We start from the raw sequence: 22,391 nt of genomic DNA, 5'->3' as shown, positions 1-22,391 counted from the left end.
GAGAAAAGGCAAGGTACTGAGATGAAAACAGGTGTCTGTAACAGCACTGAAATGATCTCAGGTCAAGCAACAGTTGTGGTTAACTGGAATATGAATTACAGGTCTCTCCCCTCCCACCACAACTTGCAGAACCTCCAAATGAAACCAAAAGAAAGGAGAGAGACAAATTAGATTTATGATCAGCAAGCTACACAAAGAAAATCAGGTGGGAAAATATAAGGGAAGTAATTTTATCTAGTAAGAAATCATAAAGAAATCTGTGGAATTGTGTATCTAACAGAGATAGCTTACTTGCCCCAGGCAACAAGTAGAAAATGATAATTTGTATTGCAGTGTTTCACAACCTCAATCCTGAATTTGTGTCTCTAAATTTTATTTGGCAACATCCTACTCTCACAGGGGTAGCACATCTAATGAAAGCACCATTTGCCTATTCTAGAAAAATAAAGTAAATCTCCAGATTTAGGTCACCTTGATACAAACAAAATGAAAACTACTTCTACTCCTTGTTTCTTAACTTCAAAATGATGTCACAACTTACTCAGGACTTGCAATTCAAGACAAAGCAACTGGTCACTCACCTACAAATTCTGGAGTTCCAAAAATGTTTTTAAACTCAACTCCATCTTCTATTTTGTGAGCCAGGCCAAAGTCAATGAGTTTGATGTGTGGAATAGGGATATTTTTGTCTAGAAGCATAATGTTTTCAGGCTAAAAATAACAAAAGATAGATGTTTGTTATTATATCCTCTTGGGAAAGTAGCAGATCTATACTTAAGAGTTATCAAATGTTTTTTTCCTTCACATACACAGCACCATAGAACAAGAAATGCATACCTGTGCCTACCAATATACAATTCACTCTTTTGATAAAGAGATGACAACTTGTGAAATTTGACATCAACAAATGGACCAGAACTTCACAATAGTGAAACAAAACTGATAAAAGTAATACCTTCCTCCTTTTACAGTCTGTATTCTCATCTCAGACAAAATCTTCCTTACTCTCACCTTCCCACTAGCACTTCCAAGCTTTTCTTAATGCTGGCTGTTGCCAGGATGTAAACAACATATCCTTGTTTTCACAGTGGGACAGAAGTTTTTCCACACTACTGTATTTAGTTCACTCATCTGATAAAACATGTCACTAGATTATTATCCCAGCAGCACAGTGATACAATGTGAACTGGGAGCGTGGTATGTTTTGTCCCCTCTTAGATTATAAAATATATCTTGGCCTACAAGGCCCCCTTGGAAGATGCCATACCCTGACCCCATGGATTTACCTCAGTTACAACCACCAGTGCAGATGTAACAGTTAGCAGGTAGCCAAAACTGTGCAACTACCCAAAGTGGGGACAGAGCACTCTTGCTTGATCCTGAAGGAGAGCTGCACAACTAAGAAATTTGGCTGGCAGCATTTAGGCAGAATTGTTACAGGAATTTACACTGAGAAACTTCAGTACTTCTGTCCAGCTACTCCTACTGAACCAGAATCCACTGGATAATGCCTTTGCAAGTGGCTTTTAAGAGATTCTAGACACACCTAAACCTACATAGGGAAGGAAAATACTATTTCCTGTGGCACTAAGTTCATACCTGCAACAAGAAGACCCAGAAAGATTCAGGATTTGCTATATGAATAGTTCTGAAAGTGGCAAGCGTTGGGATTAGAGGTCCTAGTTCATGTATAACAGCAAGCCATTAAAAAAACATGTAGCATTTCTTACAGGTTTGTAGGGCAAAGCCCTGAACCAAAGCTAGAACAACTTTGAAATTAGAGCTAGCTTTTTCTAAAATATAGATTTGAATTCCTTACTCTTCCCAAGATGCAATGGATATTTCTTTTTTTTTTTTTTTTCCCAACTAATTTTCTCAGCCTTAGTTACTCCCTGCCACCCCTTGAATCACAGGTTTCAGAACTAACTGTGGTTTCAATTTGTCTGATGACAAGCTTCAATGCATTAATTTTTCATAACTTAATCATAAGCTCAAGAGCGACAGTGAGACAATTTGATTCACTGCTGACAGCTGCCTGGCCTTTTCAAAACAGATCCTAACATCTCCTGGTAACGCACACATTCATTCAGAACTGCACTGGGAAAGAAAGCATATGAATAATTTAATATCATAGCCATTGGACCAAGCATAGTTAAAAGCCTATTTTAGCCTCTGGCTAACAAGTCCAGTATTCTTCCAAGGATCTAGGGCATGTGTGCTCACTGCTGGTACAAGATATAAGCTTGTCTGGAGCACAAAGAACAGACTGAAATGGCAAAAAGTCACAGTCACTACCTCTTGGACCGTTTTATTCCTTAGGTAGTGTAAGATTCTGCAGCTCCACTGCAATCAATGGAGCCCTGTCAAGTGATGAGGTAAATATGCATTATCTTCTATCTAATCAGATCACTGCCTTAAAATATGGGTCTCATTAGCATTATTATTAGTAGCATTAATGCTAGTGAATCTCCAATAACAGTCCTATAAAACCCAGGAGAGTTATTCTGTGAATATGTTTTATTAGGTCATTTGATGTTTTCTGTCAGTGAAATGATTCTCTACTTATCCTCCCTCATTTCTATTTTGCATTTCTCGTAACATCCATATCAACCACCTGATACCACTGGTATTAAATATCAAGTTAGTTGCTAGAGATCCGTATAGAAAAAATCGTACCTATATTCACAAAATAATTTCATATCACTAGGTCAATAATTTCATACCACTAGGTATTATGCTGTTTCCTAATACAATGTGAAAACCTTCAGTCTTTGGCTTCTGGATTCACATAGCAATTCCAAAATGAAGTGTACATCCCTTTATAGCTTCATACATCTCACATGCTTTTGTGCATGCCTCCTGAAGTGAAGATTTCAATGGTAGTTTTTGCTAACTAGTCTGTTAGGCTAGATGTAATTTTCAGCATTCACAAAGACTGCATAAATGCCATGAACACTGACTCAGGTAATCAAGAACTTTAAGACAGAGACAGCGTTAGGCATACATTTAGCACAAGCAATCAGCATATGTGTCTTGAGATTCTAGGAGGAGTCTGTCTATAGCACACACATCAGTGCAGTAATTAGCACTACCCTAACCTGGATTTAAAGTTAGCACAAAGAACATGTAACGAAGCAGTAAAGTTTCCTTCATTTTCCTGAAGGACTCTTAAAAGAGCTCCCTTTATTTCCTGTTTTCATTCTATCTTCTATGGAGGAAGCGTATTTTGACTGCACTTCTGGAAGCAGCAATGTTTGAGGAGCCAGTTCTATAGCTGTGGGTCTGCAACTAAGAAAGCACTTTATTCTATAGTCAAGTGTTTAATCCCCAAGGATGACAGACTTCTACCTTCAGATAAGCATGCCCACCTAGGCAGGGCACAACCAAAAGGAGAGAGTCTCTTCTTTATTGATTAGGCTATGCATGTCACCTGACACAGCAGGTAGAGAGCTCTGTGTGGTGTACTTTGAAGGCCCTAAGCGGTTAAGAAAGCAAGAAGTCTCTCTGTTAACCAGACTGCACCGAATGACTCATACTCCTCACGTTATTCTAAACATAGTGGGCATGTTATTTTAGGCATGTTACCAGATACAGATATGCATCAAATTGTGCAAATTGCAGTCAGTCATTAAAAACAGCAGGAATGTTAACTCTAAATCAGCATCTTTACCTTTAAATCAAAGTGAGCTATTTTCTTAGAGTGAAGGTAGTTCACACCATCCAAAATCTGCTTGATGAATCTGGTTGCTTCCTCTTCACTCAAAGATTCCTTCTGTGCTAGGAAGTCAAAAAGTTCTCCACCAGACACACTACAAAATGCACGAGAAAACTTCCTGTTATCTACTGCATTGTAGGACATGAGTACAAATACAGAAAACTAAATTAAAAAAAACCTCTATGTAGTTAGAAAAAGGCCACCCTTACAGACAATCTAGAGCTTTGTGTTGTGGTCCCAGACATGACAAAACCTCCTTTTGGCTCCAGCTTCCTCCCCTCTAAATTAAGGATTATCTTTCTCAAATTCATAGATGCTGCAAGGTTTGATTCATCGAGCATCCTGAAGGACCAAAAGGGGTGCAACGTCTGATAAATCTACAGACATACACACACTTCAGTACACGGGCTTTGCTGTTAATGACTTCAACTGCCTTTTTTCAACGTTATCACTCAGGACAAGACAGGAAATAGAGTTGTAATAGTCAACAACTGTTAAAGAATTACTTCTCTTATCAGTTGCCATCAGTAACACAAAGCAATTAGATCTGCCAGCAGATCTTTCCAGAACAGCCAATACAGATTCTGGCCTGACAGATACAACTGACAGGAGAGCATTTATTTTGTGCTGATTTTTTTTAAAAAACAAACTAGATTTCAGCCACTTGGAAGGTACCTAAAATTTGTTTTCTCAAATCAAGGAAGTGCTAGAAGTTACTATGAATTTTCACACCAAAAATGAAATATATTCCATATGTATTTAGTACATAAGACTTCTGTTTTCATTTTTTATGTCCTGTATTGAGAGTTCCAGTGCTGTTTTTCCATATATAATGAAATAGTGTTATCTAGATACTGAATTGGGCATTGTTTGCAGTTGTTATTCATAATTACACTCACATTTATTGTTTCCAGCTCACACTGTTATTGATACTACACATTTTATTCTCATTCCATTTTACTGTTCAAGACATACACAAAATGGTTTAACTGGGTTTAACAAATTGGTTCAATAGGCTGAGATGTCCCACCTACCTGTGCTCACCATTCAGAATCCAAGCACAAGACTTGAGTGATCCAACAGTCAATTTGGAACACAAGCTTTTGGCCCTGTTGTCTGATAAATATCAGTAAAAAAAAAGCAGGGAGGTTGAAATGGTCTGAGTTAACTAAGTGCTGTGACTTCCAGTCAAGTTAGATTACATTGCCTGTGTACTGCAGAGGACTTTTAGGCAATTTCCTCTGACCCCGGGGTCTTTACAACACTGGTGGTGACAAGCTGACTTTGCCTCTTTCAGAGCAACTGTTGTGAACAGCTCCAGAACTGCAGAGAGGTCAACTGCAAACAAGAACCCTGTGTCAAATTCCACAGAAATGGGCTCACTTCTTAGTTTCCATGTTGCTGTGGGTGTTGTTACAAGGCAGAGATTTACACAGCACCTGATTAATTGCATATCGATTAATGGATATTTTTTCACAGTTCCTATGTTGCCAGAAACTTTCTATGCAACACGAGGCAGGAGACTTCACCTGCAGAGGTCACTTGATGTTTTAATCTTTACTACTTACTGGCTAGCAAACAAAAATAAATGACCCAGGAATACAGTACAACTGCTGTCTCTGGCTGTCAGCTACTCAGCCCATGAGACTCTCATTTGGTCTCTGCTTTTTTTTTTTTTTTTTTTGGGTGACACGTACCAAGGGTGTCAAGCACTACCATCAACATTGCTGGACAGTTTTTGTTTTACTCTGTGCATTTCAGGAGCCAGAGAACACAGTGTTCTGAATGGTAGTAGGTTTAGGGGCCTTTGTTAGCAAGCTAAAAAATTACTAGAGCTAGCTGACATGCCATTAAAGAAATCCGTAAGTGAAATCTGCTAATCTCTCAGTGAAATCTGTGTACAAAGAGCAGGCAAATCCCATTTCCTTGATGATTGCTATTCAAACTACACTTCAGCAATCACCTCCGGCAGGCGCTCTGGCCCTGTCACCAGGAAGCAAGCTGCACTGGGATACTTTCTTGTACTCTTCTGGAATGTAACCGTGCAGGCACACTACTCCCTCTGTCTCTTTCTGTGAAGGCTCCTTGGTGACAGTTCCTCATGGCAGACTCTTTAATCAGGACTATAAGAAAGAAGGCAAAGCAGCCTCACGGCAGGGTCCATGAGACAAAGAGCAGCAAGGTCATAAAAAAGCATACCCCAAACAACGTGCACATGGAAGGGCAAACTGTGGACCCGCCAAGGTGTGTGTAACAACAGTGAATTTGGCAATGCTCTTCTGCTCCACAATATGAGAAACAGTAACTGTAGAATCAGCCCCCATATAAAGGGAAGATACTCTTGTCTGTGCCAGCACAGTCTGAATTGGGAGAGAAGTCAAGCCAAAGCCTGATTTAAACACCTGGGCAGCTTCTTCAATTAAGCAGGAATACTGGGAACATTCTTTTGAAGATAAAGTCCACGGTAGCTTGTCATAAGATTACTTGGCCAGGTGCTGAAACGTTTCTTTTGATAAATTGCTGGGAGTATAAGTATCAGTGTGACAGGAGTAGAAATCATCTGCTTATGGAGAGAATTTAGTTGTCTTTATCAGCAGTTATCATCCTCAATTTGTGTAGAGCAGATGGATGCAGTGGCCTTGATCAGGTCTAAGCTCCATTGCATGCAGCCCTCCAAAAGTGCAATAAGCTACAGCTTAACAATAAGACACACAAAACATGTCAATACGTGTGAGGACAAGAAAAAGTAGAAATTCATGAAATGGGAGGTTGTTTCAACACAAAGTAGCTGCAAAGTAGCTTTCAGAAAAAAAAAAAAAAAAAGAAAAAAAAAAGATCCTTTTCTGTCTTCTAAAGTAGAGACATCCAGTTACAGATCAACATTTAGCCATAGACATATACTTAAAAATTAGCATATGTTCATCATCACTCATATGCCATCTGCCAGCAGTCACATTAATCTCCAGGAACGCTCCACAGCTTAAATGCTGACTCCCCTGGAAAGCTACTGGTTACTTCATCTCACTCAGGGATCCAAACTTCATTGTTCGGATTCCATGCACAAGGTCAGGGCAGTGCCCTAGGGAACAAACGATCTACATAACTTCAGCTACGGTGTCTTTGTATTTCCTTCCTCACACACACAGAAAAACTGCACCATTTACTAAATATCTTAACATCGCAGTAAGTAGACCACCTCAGAGTATCTCCTCCCCGTCCACAGCTTTATTTCAGGGCCATGAACTGACGGGTAAAGGCTATGTCCCCTTCTTTACAGCTCCTCTAAAACTCAGGGCTTTGTAAACTAGGTGATACTGGCTGCACAAAGAGGAGGACGTAGATCAGAAGGGCTTAAACTGGTGTTTTTCTTCTTTCACTACATGGCAATTTTCCTCCCCATAAGCCACGATCTTACACCGTGACCAACAAAGCTCCGTCTTTGAAGAGCTACTTCCATTCCTGTCTCTCATGAGTACAAGTACGCAATTCTGACCTCTGGTTTGCGTGTATTCAGGTATTCAGGTTTCTCCTGGCTCTCAGTTACCAGGTGATTCAGAAAGCCAAGCCACAACAACACAGAAATATATTTGCACATGCAGTAAAATAATTTACTTCCCTTTCAACAGCACACACTATGAACTGTACAGAAAATGCTTTGGACATAGCTCTGGATGATTACCTGTGCACACTCACTTCTACTACAGTCCTGATCCTCTACAATGAAACATCCAGAATGGCAACAAGTCAAATTCCAAATTTCATCCAAATTCATTTCAAAATTCTAAGTTTGGGTATAAGGAGACCCAATCACTTGGTGCCTCCTCCTTTCTAATTTCTTTAAATAATGAAATAATTTTTATCATGGCTAGTTTTTACTCAACAATTGACTGAGAAAGAGATTGACAAATTTGATACTGTTTCAGACTTCAATAATTATCATTTCTCTACATTGTGAACACCTATTAGTCAGGTTTTCTCACTTCTTTACCATCGGTGACATTAAATATAGGCAAAAGAACCAAAGGTGACTCCCTGAAATGCAAACTCACATTCCAACTAAGCAAAGGTTCCTTAGCCAAGACTTTAAGATGATTCCTAACCTCACCTCCAGCTTCTCTGGGATGTTCGTTTATTCTTCCAGGAAGGGTCATGCACAGGTTATGCAGAACAAGCCTGTGTTCCCTCAGCCCAGACAGAGAAGCTGCTGGTTTTAAATCTCTCCTTAAATAGCACAAACCGGTCTATGTTATTTAGCCAAATATGTATAATAATCATCCTAAACCAGCAGTCTGGCAACCCAATGGGTCACAAAGTAGGGATGAGGTAGAGCAGTGCACAGATGCCCTGGTTGGAAGGTTCACTTGTCAGTGGATCCTCAATGACAAGGGTTTTCCCACATCGCATGGCAAAACTTGACAGAAGAACAGTTCTCCTTCATTCCCACCCTGCTGCTATTTGTGCTTAGCAGTCGAAGTTTGGGAATTCAAAAAACTTTTCCATGCTCACCTTCTCCCCTCCCACCCCCTTTCCCTACAGGTACTGTAAGTGAGGAAAATATGGATGTAGTGAGAACGACTGAAAATGTTGCAAAGGGCTTGATAGCTTCACATGCACTGCAAGGGAAGAAAGCAGGAAGAAAAATGAGATGAGTGTCAGTAGCCATTTGTAGTTCCTCTAAGGTCCTCCAAGGTTCACATCAGAGCAGCACTGGGCAGACATGAGGTAATCCCTCTGCTAGCAAACTGTTTTTAAATGAACAACAGTCCTTGGCTCAGAAACAATGGCCTCAGCTGATTTAAGGTACACCTGTATCCCCAGGACACACGGGTGGACCAGGGCGCCTGTTTACCAGCAACCTCATTCAGTTCTTCTGCCAAGATCTGTGCGGCCTGAGAACACAACAGCTCCATTTCAGCAGTGCCTCTGTGCTCTGGCAGCCTCTACAGCCCTTTCCTGTTCCTATTTACCTCATCCTGCCCCAGAGGATAGGAAGTCCCCTTACTCACAGCTCAAGGATGAGGACCACATCCGTCTTGTTCTCATAGATGTCGTGCAACTTGATGATGTTGGCATGTAGGGTCTGCTGCAGGATAGTCACCTCCCGTTCAATTTCCTCACGCCTCACTCCGCGACGGCTGGCCCGACTCTGACGCTTTTTAATGAACTTTGCAGCATATTCCAAACCTGTGCTCCTTTCTCTACATTTCTTCACAATTGCAAACTGGCCACTGAAAGAACAAGACGATGATAAAAACTCTGGTAAACCTTTCATATAATCCTCTGGTAGTATCTCACAGCTTTCTGAAAAAGCTATTCACATACAAAGCTTGATCCTACAAGCTCTCCTGAGCAACACTGTTAAAGTCATACAGACTTGTTCTCCGTACAATACTGGGGACTGTCAGAGCTCCACATTAAAGTCGCTAGGAGCATAACAAGGTGGTTAGCCTCCTGCTGTGTCCAAAAGGTAGAAAACACAAGCAGTGTCTGACTACAGGAGGGTAGAAGTGTCAATCTCTAAAAAGCAGTTCACGTTTAAATGAATAAGAACTAGCTCAAAAGGTTCAAATTATCAGTCCTTCACTGGATGATGCTTAAGGCAGCTAAGTTTGTGACACAGCACTGGATGCTTTGAGAGGACATGCATGCGCTGAGGAGTTTCCCTTCAGAATAATCTCTCAGAAACAAACTCAAAGGACTGATGACCCTTCAGAAATGCAGAATTGGCCTCCAGTAACCAGTTTTCAAAGAAAATAATGGTTTATTCACATTTCTGCACTTTGTTGATAATTTGGCTGTAAATGTAACTGGAATAACCACCGGTTTCTCACTGCACATCAAGGACAGAGAATTCCTCATTGTATTAAATGGCATTAAAGTTTAAAAGACATGTGGCTGCTATTTGCTAATAACATTTTCCTGACTGTGGCTCCTGAAGTAAGACATTTCATTCCAATTGTAATATTTCCCTCTTATCTTTTAAGAGGGAAACACTTCGAGGTCAGATGACTGACTCAGACAATAGTAACCCTTCAGGTTGCAGCCTTAGGTCAGTGATGTGAATTTCTCAAGATGAGACAGTTGTTATTGGCTCTTCAATAGTAAAGTAGGGGACCCTACTTTGTTCTCATTTGTGTGAACTCTTCTCCCTTCATCATACCCTTGAGAGGCACTTTTTGAACTCAGAAGCACCATCTCCACAAAACTGATGCTCCCTCCTTCTCATTTGTCTTTCTGAAAAGTAACTGTAATCAAGCTGTGATAAATCTAACCAAAATTAAGAAAGAAAGGTGGTGTGTAGCTAAAGAAGGATTTAAACAATATAAATTCTGTGTAAGGCAAGAATATGGCATGAAACTGTGATTATTCAGAGGATCCTTTTGCCCATCCCATTTGGAATCAATAACTTCTTCCAGACAAGGACAACTGTGTTATATCTTAGGAACATTTAATCACACAAAGGTCATCACAAACATACAAACAAGGAAATAAAATCACAAGCCATCACTCTGAGTTTGCATTTAATCTACCCAGGAGATGTAAGAGAGCCACTTCTACCTCACTTCACAAAAATTAATTTTAAATAAAATTAATTTTAATAAAGTAATAAGTATTTTAATAAGTACTTTTAATACATAATTTTAATAATTTTTAATAAATTACTCATTTTTAAACAGTTACATGCTTTTGACAAGTCTTCTTGGACCTAATGGTACTTCAGGATTGTCCATTACTCTACCTTTTCACAACCAACAAGTTACTGGTGTAGATCTGGACATAATAAGGTGTAAAGTAAAAAACAAAAAGGTGAGGTTGAATTTGAGCTGGTGGGAAACAAGGACCTAGTGCAGAAGTGTAGTGCACAGTAAAACTGCCATGGAAAATTACTCTAACAGCAGCATTTGGAGATTGTGTTTGATGAGCTTGATGGCAAACTGCTGCTGACAGGACAAATCTTGTAGGAATCTCTCTGCACCTCAACCTACGAGAGTTTGAATGGAAGGAAAGGTTGATGATATTTTTTTGTTAGGACACTAATCCTAGCTAAAAATCCATGCTTTGCCCTTTTCACAATAATTAGAATGAAAAGCAAGGAAGCTTCAAGTCTACCATGTGCACCCTATATCCCACCAATTAATATTTGATACATTCATACTTTAGCTAAAAACATGCAAAAATATTTCATCTTTTTTTTCCACTGTGTTGCAGAAGGAACTTTCAAACTCTAGGAAGAAGTAGAACTCTTCTTTTGTGTTGCTCTGGTAAGCCACAGTCAACTAATACATCGGTCAAATCATTACCCTTGGCTGGAATGTATAAACCATAACACATATGCAAGGCCCTGCCACCAAAAGAGCCATCTTACCTAAGCTGTTGTTCATAAGAAGTCTGCTAATGGCCAATTACTTCTCAAACAGAAGAAAAAAAAAAACACCAGACACTATGCTTGAAAAAACACCCAGTCTCTCCTGCCACAATGCACTGTATCTCTGAGACCTCACTCTGCAAGACTTGGCAGCTCTGCAGTCCCACAACGTATGTTTAGTATCAGATGTTTCCGTAGTCAGGGCATTATAGCCAGGGTTGTAAGGACAAGATTTATCTTACAGATAACCTTTACCTACTGTGATTTCATCAGCCAGGATCCCTTTATAACAATCAAACACAATCCTTAAGTGCAGCCCCCCATGGCTACACTACAGAAGCACTGAGCTGTTATTGCTTTCAATATTATTATATCCTTCACTGGCTGGTGAGCAAGAGATGCAACTACAGCTGGAACTTAAAGTATGAAACGTACACAGCAGTAATAGTCAGAACCTTATAATTATGCAATGCACTTGGTACTTCACTAACACAGGTAGAGTCTGTCTTTAACCTACAAAGGCAAAGAAATCAAAGATTAAGGCTGTCACTTGGCCCTTGCTTGCTCTCAAAAGCTAACAGTCCACAGCAGAAGCAGCCTCTTATTTCAGAGGGTTCAAACAATGTCAGACAGCCTGAAGTACTGCTTTTTGGTTTTCATTTTCAGACATAGCCTAGGAACTTCTCAGGTGAGGCAGGAACAGTCAGGCCAAGTGGGACAATTGTAGTTACCCCTTTAGGATTCAATCACAGATGGAATCAGGAGTGCAGGCACTTATTAAATCCATTAATTAATACATATTTCTGCTTCCTGATTTTATCATTACATGAAAACTCTAGAGAACTTGAGAGAATGAATTTGCTGTTACAAAATCAGCAAATTTGCCTTAAACATGCTAAAAGAGTTGGATCTGTAATGCTAAGAGCTATTTATGTAAAACATCATAGGCTTCATGTTTGTTGTTTGTTGTTTTTTTGTTTTGTTTTGTTTTTTGGTGTTTTGTTGTTTTTTTTTTTGAATTATTATGGGGGCTTGGGGAAAGGGCTTGTTTGATTGTTTAGCAAAACTCATGTCCTATTTGGGCCAGATTTTCTGAAGAGACATGGTACTGTCATGTCTTTGAAGAGACATGGTCACTGTATTGGCTTCCTTGACTTCACTCTGAGGACGAGTTTTGCCAGCAAAATTTAGTGAAAAATTATTTCTTTATAACTATTGATTATGGGAGTGAACGGAGTCACGCTTAGAAAGCCCGATGATACTGTAGGTTTTGTACATTTTAGTTTACTTAAAAGCTTACAAAGGTAACAGACACAGCACAGGAATTCCCATTTTCTCCGTAGACAGTTATAGCCTGGGGCAATTGTTCATCACATTACCCATTCGTTTGTAATCTATTTCCCCACTGCATGTCTACCCACAGTCACACATCTACCTGTTCCTTTCATAGGCTTCATGCCATTGCCTTTATCCCTTAAAAACAGGCTTTTGTGGACAGCCTTTACTGAGACATTTCATGACCAAACAGGTAATGTTGCAAGTCAAAAGGAAAAAGACAGAAAAATGTCTTAGCCTTAGCCTAAGAGATTTAAGACTATTCTTAGCCTAAGAGATTTAAGACTATTATGATGCAATTAGCCATGATACTGTCCATAGCCAAGCGTACCCCACTCCTTATTTGCTGCTTATTAAAGCATCACAGGAGAATGTGATTTCTAGACCACCTTAGAGCCAGCCACCACAAAGTAACAGCTGATGGATCCTTCAGCACAAGTAGCCTGATGCTCTCCCAGGCACTGATGCACTGAAGACCTCTAAGAGAAAAGCTAAAGGCTGGAGAAGGGACAAGGAGGGGGAAAGGTCTTTGAACAGATGTGAGAGGGGTGGCATATTGCTGTGCTTTTCTATCACACATGTATTAAAATGAGTAGTTTCTGCAGATACCCATACAGCTATGAAGAAGAGGGGGTCTCACTGGTGTTTAACAATCAGTCAGCCATGTTCCAGGTTAGTATTAACAACAGAGCTCTTAAAATCAAGGACCAAAGACTACAGCGTTTCTGTGCCTCATAATGCATTTGCACTCAGTGGGTAAGAATCAGTGTCAACTTCCCAAACCTTGCAATCCAGATAAGGCAAAGGGTAGCAAAAAAAAAAGTGTCTTCTCTTTGACTGAAGAGTTGACAGCACTGAGAAATTAAGCTACTTATTTAATTTTACATGCAGAGTCTGTGGCAGATATCAGAGTCTAAAACAAATTTCACAGCTTGGATGTCCAAATTTCAACTGAACATCTTTGCCAAAATGCACGTTCTTAATACATCACTGAAATGAAGTTGACTTGGATCCTACAGAGCAGTATTTACAACACACACTAGATAAGCTCATAGGCTGATAATTCCTACTTTTTATTTTTTTAAGGGAAGTTTGTTCCCTTTCAGAAATGTTTTGTACAGCTGTATAACAGCCTTGTTAGAGATTCAATGTAGGCTGTCCTCAACTGTGCTAGCACATCAAGAGTATAAACAATAGCAGCTGCAACCTGTCAGTTACAATATAATTAGGTACAACATGAAATTTGTCCATCATTAAGACAGGAATTTATCCTAGCAATGAAGACAACCTATTATTTGGATTGCTAATATCATCTAGATCTGTCACTGAAGAAGAACACAGAGAGACAATATTACCAAGTGGCATTAGAGTCTATTTTCAGAATCACGCTTTATATGAGCAGTTCAGCTTATGTTATTGTGCAGTTCAGAAGAGGATATGGGGGCAGAGAGAGGAAACTAGACAATCCAGCATAGCTGGATAACTTCTTGCTTTATTGCAAGTTCATTTAATTTCATTTAATTAATTAATTATTTTTTTAAAATGAACATTAGAGATGATTTTTAATGGTGGTTTAGGAGGGTAATGCTCTGGGGCAGAATTTGACTTGAGTGACTGACAGAGGTGCAGCCTGCCAGCTTTGTACACCTCACTGGGTAACGGTGGTATTGCTATAGTGCATTACAATAAGAAGAGCCTTCAAGCTACTCTATGTATATGCATGGGTTTTTATGAGTCTTCCTCTGATATTCCAGAAACACCACATTGCTCAGTAGCTGTCATGGAAAGCTGAAAATATGTAAACAAAATACTGAGATGACAGCACAGGTTACCTGACTCCAGCCTGGCACTGAGGCTAGTGTAGGGATAAATCAGGAAGATGGCTCTGCCTGTCATTTGAGAAGAGCAAACCACTTCATCCCCAAATACCAAACATACGTTCCCCTTTCTGCATGTCCAGTCTATTCTTCATTCTGTCCATACCATCTTCGTTTAATTCATTCCAAAAAAAAAAAAATCTATAAAACAAGAACTTATTTTTATTACTTTTCAGTAGTTGTTAAAACTTGAAATTCCCATAAGATAGATGTTATGGTAGAACATGTTGACAGGTACATGTGACACTGAAATACATTTTCAAGAAGTTCTTTGTGAAGTAAATGAACCTGAAAAAGAAAGATAGAGTTCTGGAATTCTGCCAGTCAAGGGCCTATGCTCAGTCCCAAAATGAGCCAGGACAATTTACTTTGGAACAGATTTGCAAGGGATTTTAGGCAGCAACCTCCCACTGATTTTAATTTTAATGGTAAATAGGTTCCTACGCACTTGATAGAAAAATGACACCCCAGTTTTTCTGTATTTCATTTCCCAAAGTCTGTAAAATACAGGTAATGCGACTGGAAGAATGTAGTAAAACTTCTAGGAGTAAGCATACAGCTGGACCTACATTTAACTTCCTGTCTCTAGACATCATTAGAATTACAATTATAACCACTCACATTTTTTTCCACTAGGTGATCCTCCCAAGAACGCACTGCCAGAAGGGAAACTAAAAAAACAGCCTAACAGCATCTCAGCCATGCTCTTAAATGCCTATATGCACATGCAGACTACCAGGACCGCAGAACAGTTTAACCCTTCTTTTTACAGAAGATCTGCAAACTCAGTTCAGCCACTATTTAAAGGGATTTCTTTGGTTTCCAATCTGGAAGATGTTTACTTGAGGTAGAGTTTTCAATGGGAAGTCGCTCAGCTCTGCAGTACCAGCAGTATGTGCTCAAGCTGGTGGAAAAATGCAACCTCAACCAATTGCAAGAGAAAAACACAGTGATATTTTTCCACCCACCCTTTGTTTTTTTCCACTTACATGGTGCCATAAATATCTATTACTCTCCTTTAATGATGTTTTTGACCTATAGCAGATGCAGAAAGGTGAACATTCCAGATTTCTCTTTCATTTGAGGAAAACAGACATATGAAGTACACCAAGCTACAGCAGTATAAGCATGGTAATACCAACGTTGACACATTTGGTGTTGCTGCACCAGACGGAACAGTCTGTTAAACTGTATTGGACACAAACAAATGCTTTTAAGGGAAGCGGAGATGACCTTCCATTCCTTTTCTCCTCTCTCACATTTGATTATTATGTTTTAGCACGTTTACATCAAGCTTTCTAGCCTACTTCAGTTCTTGCTCAGATGGGCACTTCTCTCAAGTCTGAAGCTGAGTTAAAGTAACTGCAGTTACTTTGTCAGCCAGGTGGTTCTAACAGTACCATTACATTCCAGACAAAGGGCCTTGAAGGACACTTCTTAAGTTCAAGTCTCAAAGCCACACAAACCACGCAGAAAAACAACAAAACTCAAGCATGATTGCAGTTCAGAACAATGTACACAAATAAAAATATACACAAGGTACCATAACAAAAACAGTCTGCTATAGAAAGGAGCTTACAGAAAAAAAAAAAAAAAAAAAAAAGAGCTGTGAAAAGATAATATGGTGTTCACGATTCAAATAAAACCATGTATTTTGGATTTGTACTTTTTACTTCACATTTAAGACATTCAGTTGTGGGAATGCAAGCCTATTAGGGTTTATCTGCTATTAGAAACACTGCCCCAAACAAGGACAAAATGACGTAATTCATACATGTGGTTGCCTGCATGCAGGAAGCCAAAATACAGCTTGGTGATCTAATTTTAGGTTTACTAGACTTTGCAAAGTTTGCCAGTTGTCTCTCTAATTGGATGATAAATTACATTTGGTCCCTCGACAGCAAGAAAAAAAAGTTACACCTTATCCAGTGCCATATATTCTCTGAGCTATGAGGCAATATGATATATTTAACTCTGAAAACAATTTTTTTTATGCTTACTGACAGCAACAGACAGCAACAATCAGTGTACGTCATTAGCTGCTGCTAACAGCTTCACCTTATGTCAGCAGGACATTGTCTGCTCCCCAGTACAAGTCAACAGCACCCTTTGCTTTGGTTTGACATAATCTATAGCTAGATCAAGAGGAGAGTAAAAATCCTAAAAATACATTATGAAATCATCATGTGTCATTATTATTTTCCTTTTGCATTCTTAAGTTAATATACAAAACCAGAATCACAAACAATAACGTGAGGCTAACACAGGTTAGCGTTCTGGATTCAAGAGGCTGCCTATAGAGCCCAGATACCATGGCTTATTTAGTTTCAACACTGAAGGGTCATTTATTCACTGTCACAACTGTTGTTTTTATGCCAACAGTTCTGTTAATGATAACTTTTTGCCACTATTAAATTCATACCGGTTTTAAATGGTAATCTCATCCTTTGAAATTCTGCATTTCACTTCTTTTCCACACTTTTTCCCCCCCTTGGGAAAACTAGGTTCTAATATATATTTTTTTAATTTCATAGTTGTAATTTCCAAAGCAAAGCCCTTAAGAATTCTTGCTGAACGTGCTTCTTAAAAACCTCAAGCTCCTAAAGCAGTTTTCCTCCCCAAAAGACTCTCTTCCCTCTTTCCTTACACTTCAGAGACAAATTCTACTAGTTTCATTGCACTGGCATGCTCTTAAGCTCTTCCCACCAAAGAGGACAGCAATCTGTTGTTAACTCCTTCTACAAGTCATTTGTGGGCTTTCAGAACTCACTCACAAAACAACTGAATCAAAAACCATGCAAGGTTCACAAACTATATGAATAAAAATACTTCACTGGAAGCTTTCTGTAAAAAGTCCGTGATCACAGCCATGAAGAACTGGGAGCCTTCTGTAAATGGACTATAGCAATAATCTTTAGTGTGTTTTATTTTTCACAGGCATTTTTATTTTTTATAAACTAAACCAGCATTTGGAGTGGCAGAATTTTAAATAAGTAGTGAATAAATAGTGTGTCTAGCAGCACAATATTTATTGAGGAGCTAAACTGTGATAGCTGAAACACCAAGAACAGAAATCCTAGCACAGCAAGGTCACAAAGGGAAAGTATCCTCTTGTTCCCATAAGACTTCATGAAACAGAACTCTCAAAAAAACCAAACATCTACCTGCTTAATTCTCTGCTGAGACCTGTCACAAACGTCACTGTACTTTCTGTGGTTAAGGTGCAAATAAAGTGTTTTCTTTTGTTTAAAAAAAAAAAAAAAAAAGCAAACAAAGTGGCTACCTCTCCTAGAGTAACTACACACTACCTAGACTGCAGCAGATGCCAGATTACAACAGAATGCTTTAAACATTTTCTTAACAGAGTATTTCATATGAATTTTGACACCTAAAAAGTACATAAATTCTTCAAGCATGTGAAAGATACAAAAGTAAAACCTATTCACAATACTCTACAGTCACATGGTCAACCTCTCACGCAAGATTATGACAGACACGTCATTAGTTCTTAACCCAGCCCTGCGACGGAGTTCAGAAGAAAATCTTTATGTTATGAGACATGACTACCCTGACATCACTTCAGGTTCACTTAGTGGCTAGGCAGTGTCAGGGTGACTTAAAACCAGTTCATAGAGAGAGGGAAGTATCACAATACCACTACTATAACAATATGCCACTTTAAACCTAACAAGAGGTATTATTTTATACAGAAAGAAGAAAAAAAATCTGCTGCCACTGTAAACACAGTGATATTTTCACCACCACTCATGTTTTTACTAACCGATTGTATAATGCACCAGAACAGTGACTTTACAAGGTAAGTTTCAATACTCACAACAGGAAAGTGCTGAGCATTTCTGAACATATGCTGTGTCTGATAACGTCTGCAGCACCTTTCACCCACATCTCTTTACAGCTCAAAGGTAACCAACATGTCCTGGGCTAAAGACAATGCGTCCACTGTCAGAAAAGAATCAGAACAGTGGAAGAACATGGACTAAGCCAGAAGGATCCAGTTTGCTGGAGTAAGTAGGGAGCAAATAAACCATTTGAAATTCAAATCACCATTTAATAAACCTTATACTCCTGAACAGTGACTTATTATTGGCTTAATAGCCTATTAAGTAATGTTACCAATTAACATATATAACATCAACAGTCAATTAAGTAACATGTTATCTGAAATAAAGACAATTAATGCCTTAGACACCATTTTGGGTCATTAGCTCTGACTCACAACAAACTGTGCCACCTATTCAGTCATCACCAGCATCTTCCGAAGTTGTTAAATGTGTGGGTTTTTTTTGGGTTTTTTTTTTTTTTTTTGGAAGCTTCCCAATGACACAGTGACAAGCAATGTAGTCTATCAGCTCCTCAGGATGGAAAAGCAGAGTCTGCAGTGATATAGCACTAGCCCAGCAATTCTGGCAAGTTACTGATAGCCTGGCAAGCATTATTTAATCTAAAGCTCAAGAATTAAATGTGCATGATAGAAATTCTTCCCACTTATCACATTTCAGTTTTAGATTGAATATCAACTCTTGGAGTAGGAATGAACAGAGTCCAGAGACCTAGGGAAGGTCAAAGCTGACTCATGCTCAGCAGGAATAGCTGATTTGATAAGCTGTTCCTTCTGCTATGTGGAGCAACACCAGTGCATACGTAACGTGCATGCAGAAGGTTAGCACACTGTACCCTGTGTCTAAAGGTCCAAATCTAGCTGAATGCAAACAGATCATAGTATACCTGAGAGCAATAAATTATAAGGGGGAACCAGTACTATGGTTTAATGGTTAAATATTTTTTCCCCTTCCCCATGAATGAAAGGGATGGAAATCATGCTGGCATTTTAATCAAGCTTTTAGAAAATTATCTGTAAGGCCAAAACCACGAAGGGTTCCTGAAAGTCCCATTTCACTGCTCTTTGTGGATTCTTCTGGTCCACCAAAGTAAAAGGAAGAAGTTCCCTCCTCATCTTTTTTAGTTTCTGCTACACAAAACAATCTCCTCCAGCAGCAGGACAGCACAGAAGCTGTGCTATTTGTTCTCTCCACTCTTCCTACATAGGAAACAGACACACCAATACAAATTCTCTGTGAGGATTATGGATCCACAAAACTCAAATACTGAGACTAATTACTCCAATTACAAAACAAAACAATTTTTCTCCGTGCTTCATGATACAAAACCAAGACTTTGGAAATAGTTGAAAGAACATTAAAAACTAGCAGGGAAAACCATTTAAAAAGGAGAAATCTAAAATCACTCACTCTGCTGGAAGGAATAGAAATCCAAAAAGAACGACTGTATTAGAGAGCTGATGACAATCTTAGTTATGGTGATCTAGTATCCCATGCCATAGTGTATATTGAATCTTATGTTGAAACAAATGAATGACATAGAAGATTTTTGTAACAAGAAATATTAATAGGTACTGGTTAGTGCTCAGTAATTAAAATTACATTTTGCATTGAAAACAAAGACTTGTTCTTCATGTATTATACGAAATAAATAATCCAAGGTTACTCTTCCAGATTCAGAAAACTAGTTCAAATTACAAGTGAATCTAAGAAGAGAGTTAAGTTCCATGTCTGAGAAAGCTCAATACTGTATAACTTCTACATACAGGGAAAAAAAAAATCCTTGTATGAAGATACTGTGTGATGTGTGTGAGGAGTAAATTTCCTAGCTCTAATTACACCCTTCTGCTTACCAGGGAGAGTCCATCTAGCTAGGTGACATGACTTTTTACCATGGATTTCCAAGTTCTTCTCCTACAAAGAATACCTCAGTTATCTGTGCTTTTGGTTTCCATTAGGTAAATAAGCATTTATTAGTTACGCTGTCAGAACAGTGATTATATGCCAGGCCCCTAAGCCCCATTAGCACTGGTAAAACATTGCATCTGGTGTTCTTTAAGTTTCACCCAGAAAAAAAAAAAAAGTCTACTGTCTCAGCAAGCTGACCTGATCACACACATGGCAGGGAGGAGGCAGGACTTGTAGCTGGAGATGGGGAACTTCAGGAGATATGAATAGCCATTGATTAAAGATTTAGCTTGGCTTTAACCACACCCCAGGTCAGCAGGGGCTGAGAAGCTAGAAGCTGGTTCATGCCCACAGTAATCAACAGAAATCACAGTCATTACCTTTCACACTAAGGCAGTGACTGAATCATCTGGAATTTCTTCTGGGCCAGCCCACAATGTAGAAGGAAACAACTTCACCCAAAGCAAACACCTAATGCATGCACCTGTTTTGTTGCTCTCTACCAGAGCAGCTGCGTACAAGATGACTGCTGAGCTGCAATTATGCAAAGAAATGAAGTACCCTACCCAAAGAGGAAAAAAACATCCAGCAATCCCTTTGAAGTCCAGAAAGTCAAAGTTCCGCATATTTAAAAAGTACAACAGAACATGGAGCATTGTCCTGTTGATGCAGAAAACAAATGTAATTGCTCAGAAATGGCCTGAATTGAAAAAATGAAAAAACCATGAAAAAAATGGAAGCATCCTATCACATTCATCTTGTTAGATCAATTACATACAAATTTTTGTTTATCCATGAACAAAACAACATCCCAGACATCTCTCAGGTTTCTCTGTTAAGCATGATGCTTGTGTGCTGCAAAGAGCTGAGCTGTGGTGAGCAGGGCACTGTCTCAGGACACGGCAGTGCTATTCTCACACCGCCCTGCAGGAACACAGTTCTCAGTGGGCACTGCCACGCCAGGTTCCCAGCCAGGCTCCACCACACTTCCTACCCTCAGCCCAGACTTGACATGCAACAGTGACACTGCCCAGGAGGCACGCGTGTCAACAGCCCTCTGCAGATGAGCTGACAACACATTTAGACTGATGACTCTATGACACAACCTTTTATGAATTGCCCTGCATCTCCCTGAAATTCTAGCACTCTTCGTGTACCTACCACCCCTGGCAGCGTCTGCCAGCACAGCTAGAAAACACTCCTGCGAGGTTTTCTCTACCCGGACAGAGCAATCTCAAACACATCACAACACATCCCAAGACATTTTTTCTTAAAAAGCTCCCTAGTGAGCTCTGCTACTGCCACTTCCCTAGACCAGCAGGCCAGTTCTTCCCTCTCTTGGCTCATTTTGGCTTCAATTTACGATTTTCCACCCTTGGCCTCCTCTCCCAGCCACTTTCCCTGGCTGAAGGGCCAAGGGCTATTTGACAGCTGCATATGCCCAAGGCAGTTAAGCTATCCTTAACTTTCTCTCATTTTTTAAGAAGCATCTCCATCATTTAGACATGCAGTTAGAGTGATCTGCTACCAACAAACATTCCTGCAAGCAGCTTATGCCAGGATCCTCCTCAAAGCACACAAAACAATTAACAGGTTTCTGACAGAGAAGTATATTGAAACGGATGGTGAAAGGCACAGTTTGCTGTTACTTGAATAAAAGTGACATTTAGAAACAGAGAACCACATTTGAGGAGGGATGAATTTTGATAAGATTCTGTGCAATCTATTTTTTTTTTTGAAGTAACTATTTTTGATCAACAGCTCAAACACAGGAAAAAAAATGATTTTGCCAGAAATCAGTTTGATGCCTTCAAGGAGAGATAACGTCAAATGCCTGGGAGGACTGCATAATATAACTCCCAAACTGCATAATCCACTGCCTTATGGAGAAGGGAAAAAAGAAGAAAATCTTCAACTACTTTTACAGGTTCTGAATACCTTATATTCTATTGCATTCTAACTTTCCCAGACTTCTAGACTAGCTATTTTTACTGAGGATTCTTTAAATAAATCCTCCTGTAACATTTTCAGATTGTGAAACTCCCCCCTCACTAACCATAAATTCTGCAAAAGAAAACATTTAGAAATATTTCAATATTCTAACAGTATGCTGTACTGTAGATTTCAAAAGGGTTTTTTCTTTTTTTACGATGTTGAAATTTGCTAAATTTACCCATGAGGCACTTCATCTTTTTAGGCCCCCTTTTAGCTATAGCTAGAGAACCTCATTCCCCACAGACTTCATACTTACAAACCAATTGATATTATCTAGCAGGAAGTAACGTTAAAAATACATGCATGGTAATAAGGTATTTCCCTCATTCAGCGTA

The 22,391-nt window shown here is 39.3% G+C and overlaps 1 protein-coding gene and 1 long non-coding RNA gene across 3 annotated transcripts in view; both read right to left on the bottom strand.

The window, feature by feature from the left end:
• Positions 1–22,391, bottom strand: part of DAPK2 (death associated protein kinase 2) — a 41,169-nt gene that overhangs the window by 13,921 nt on the left and 4,857 nt on the right. For both annotated transcript variants that reach the window (XM_084531873.1, XM_084531872.1), the window contains exons 3-5: positions 8,722–8,943; positions 3,671–3,809; positions 582–711 (exon numbers count right to left, since the gene is read on the bottom strand). In XM_084531873.1, the coding sequence (XP_084387999.1) occupies positions 582–711; positions 3,671–3,809; positions 8,722–8,943 (491 nt within the window). The remainder of the gene's footprint in view (positions 1–581; positions 712–3,670; positions 3,810–8,721; positions 8,944–22,391) is intronic.
• On the bottom strand, positions 4,512–8,713 carry LOC311442541. The gene is made up of 2 exons (XR_014696717.1): positions 5,560–8,713; positions 4,512–5,244 (listed from the first exon to the last, which is right to left on the bottom strand). It is a non-coding gene; the product is annotated as an uncharacterized lncRNA (long non-coding RNA).

The sequence above is a fragment of the Aythya ferina genome (assembly GCF_964211825.1).
Source record: "Aythya ferina genome assembly, chromosome: 11".
In the NCBI taxonomy this organism is placed as follows: domain Eukaryota; kingdom Metazoa; phylum Chordata; class Aves; order Anseriformes; family Anatidae; genus Aythya; species Aythya ferina.
This window is presented reverse-complemented; position numbering and strand designations above follow the sequence as displayed.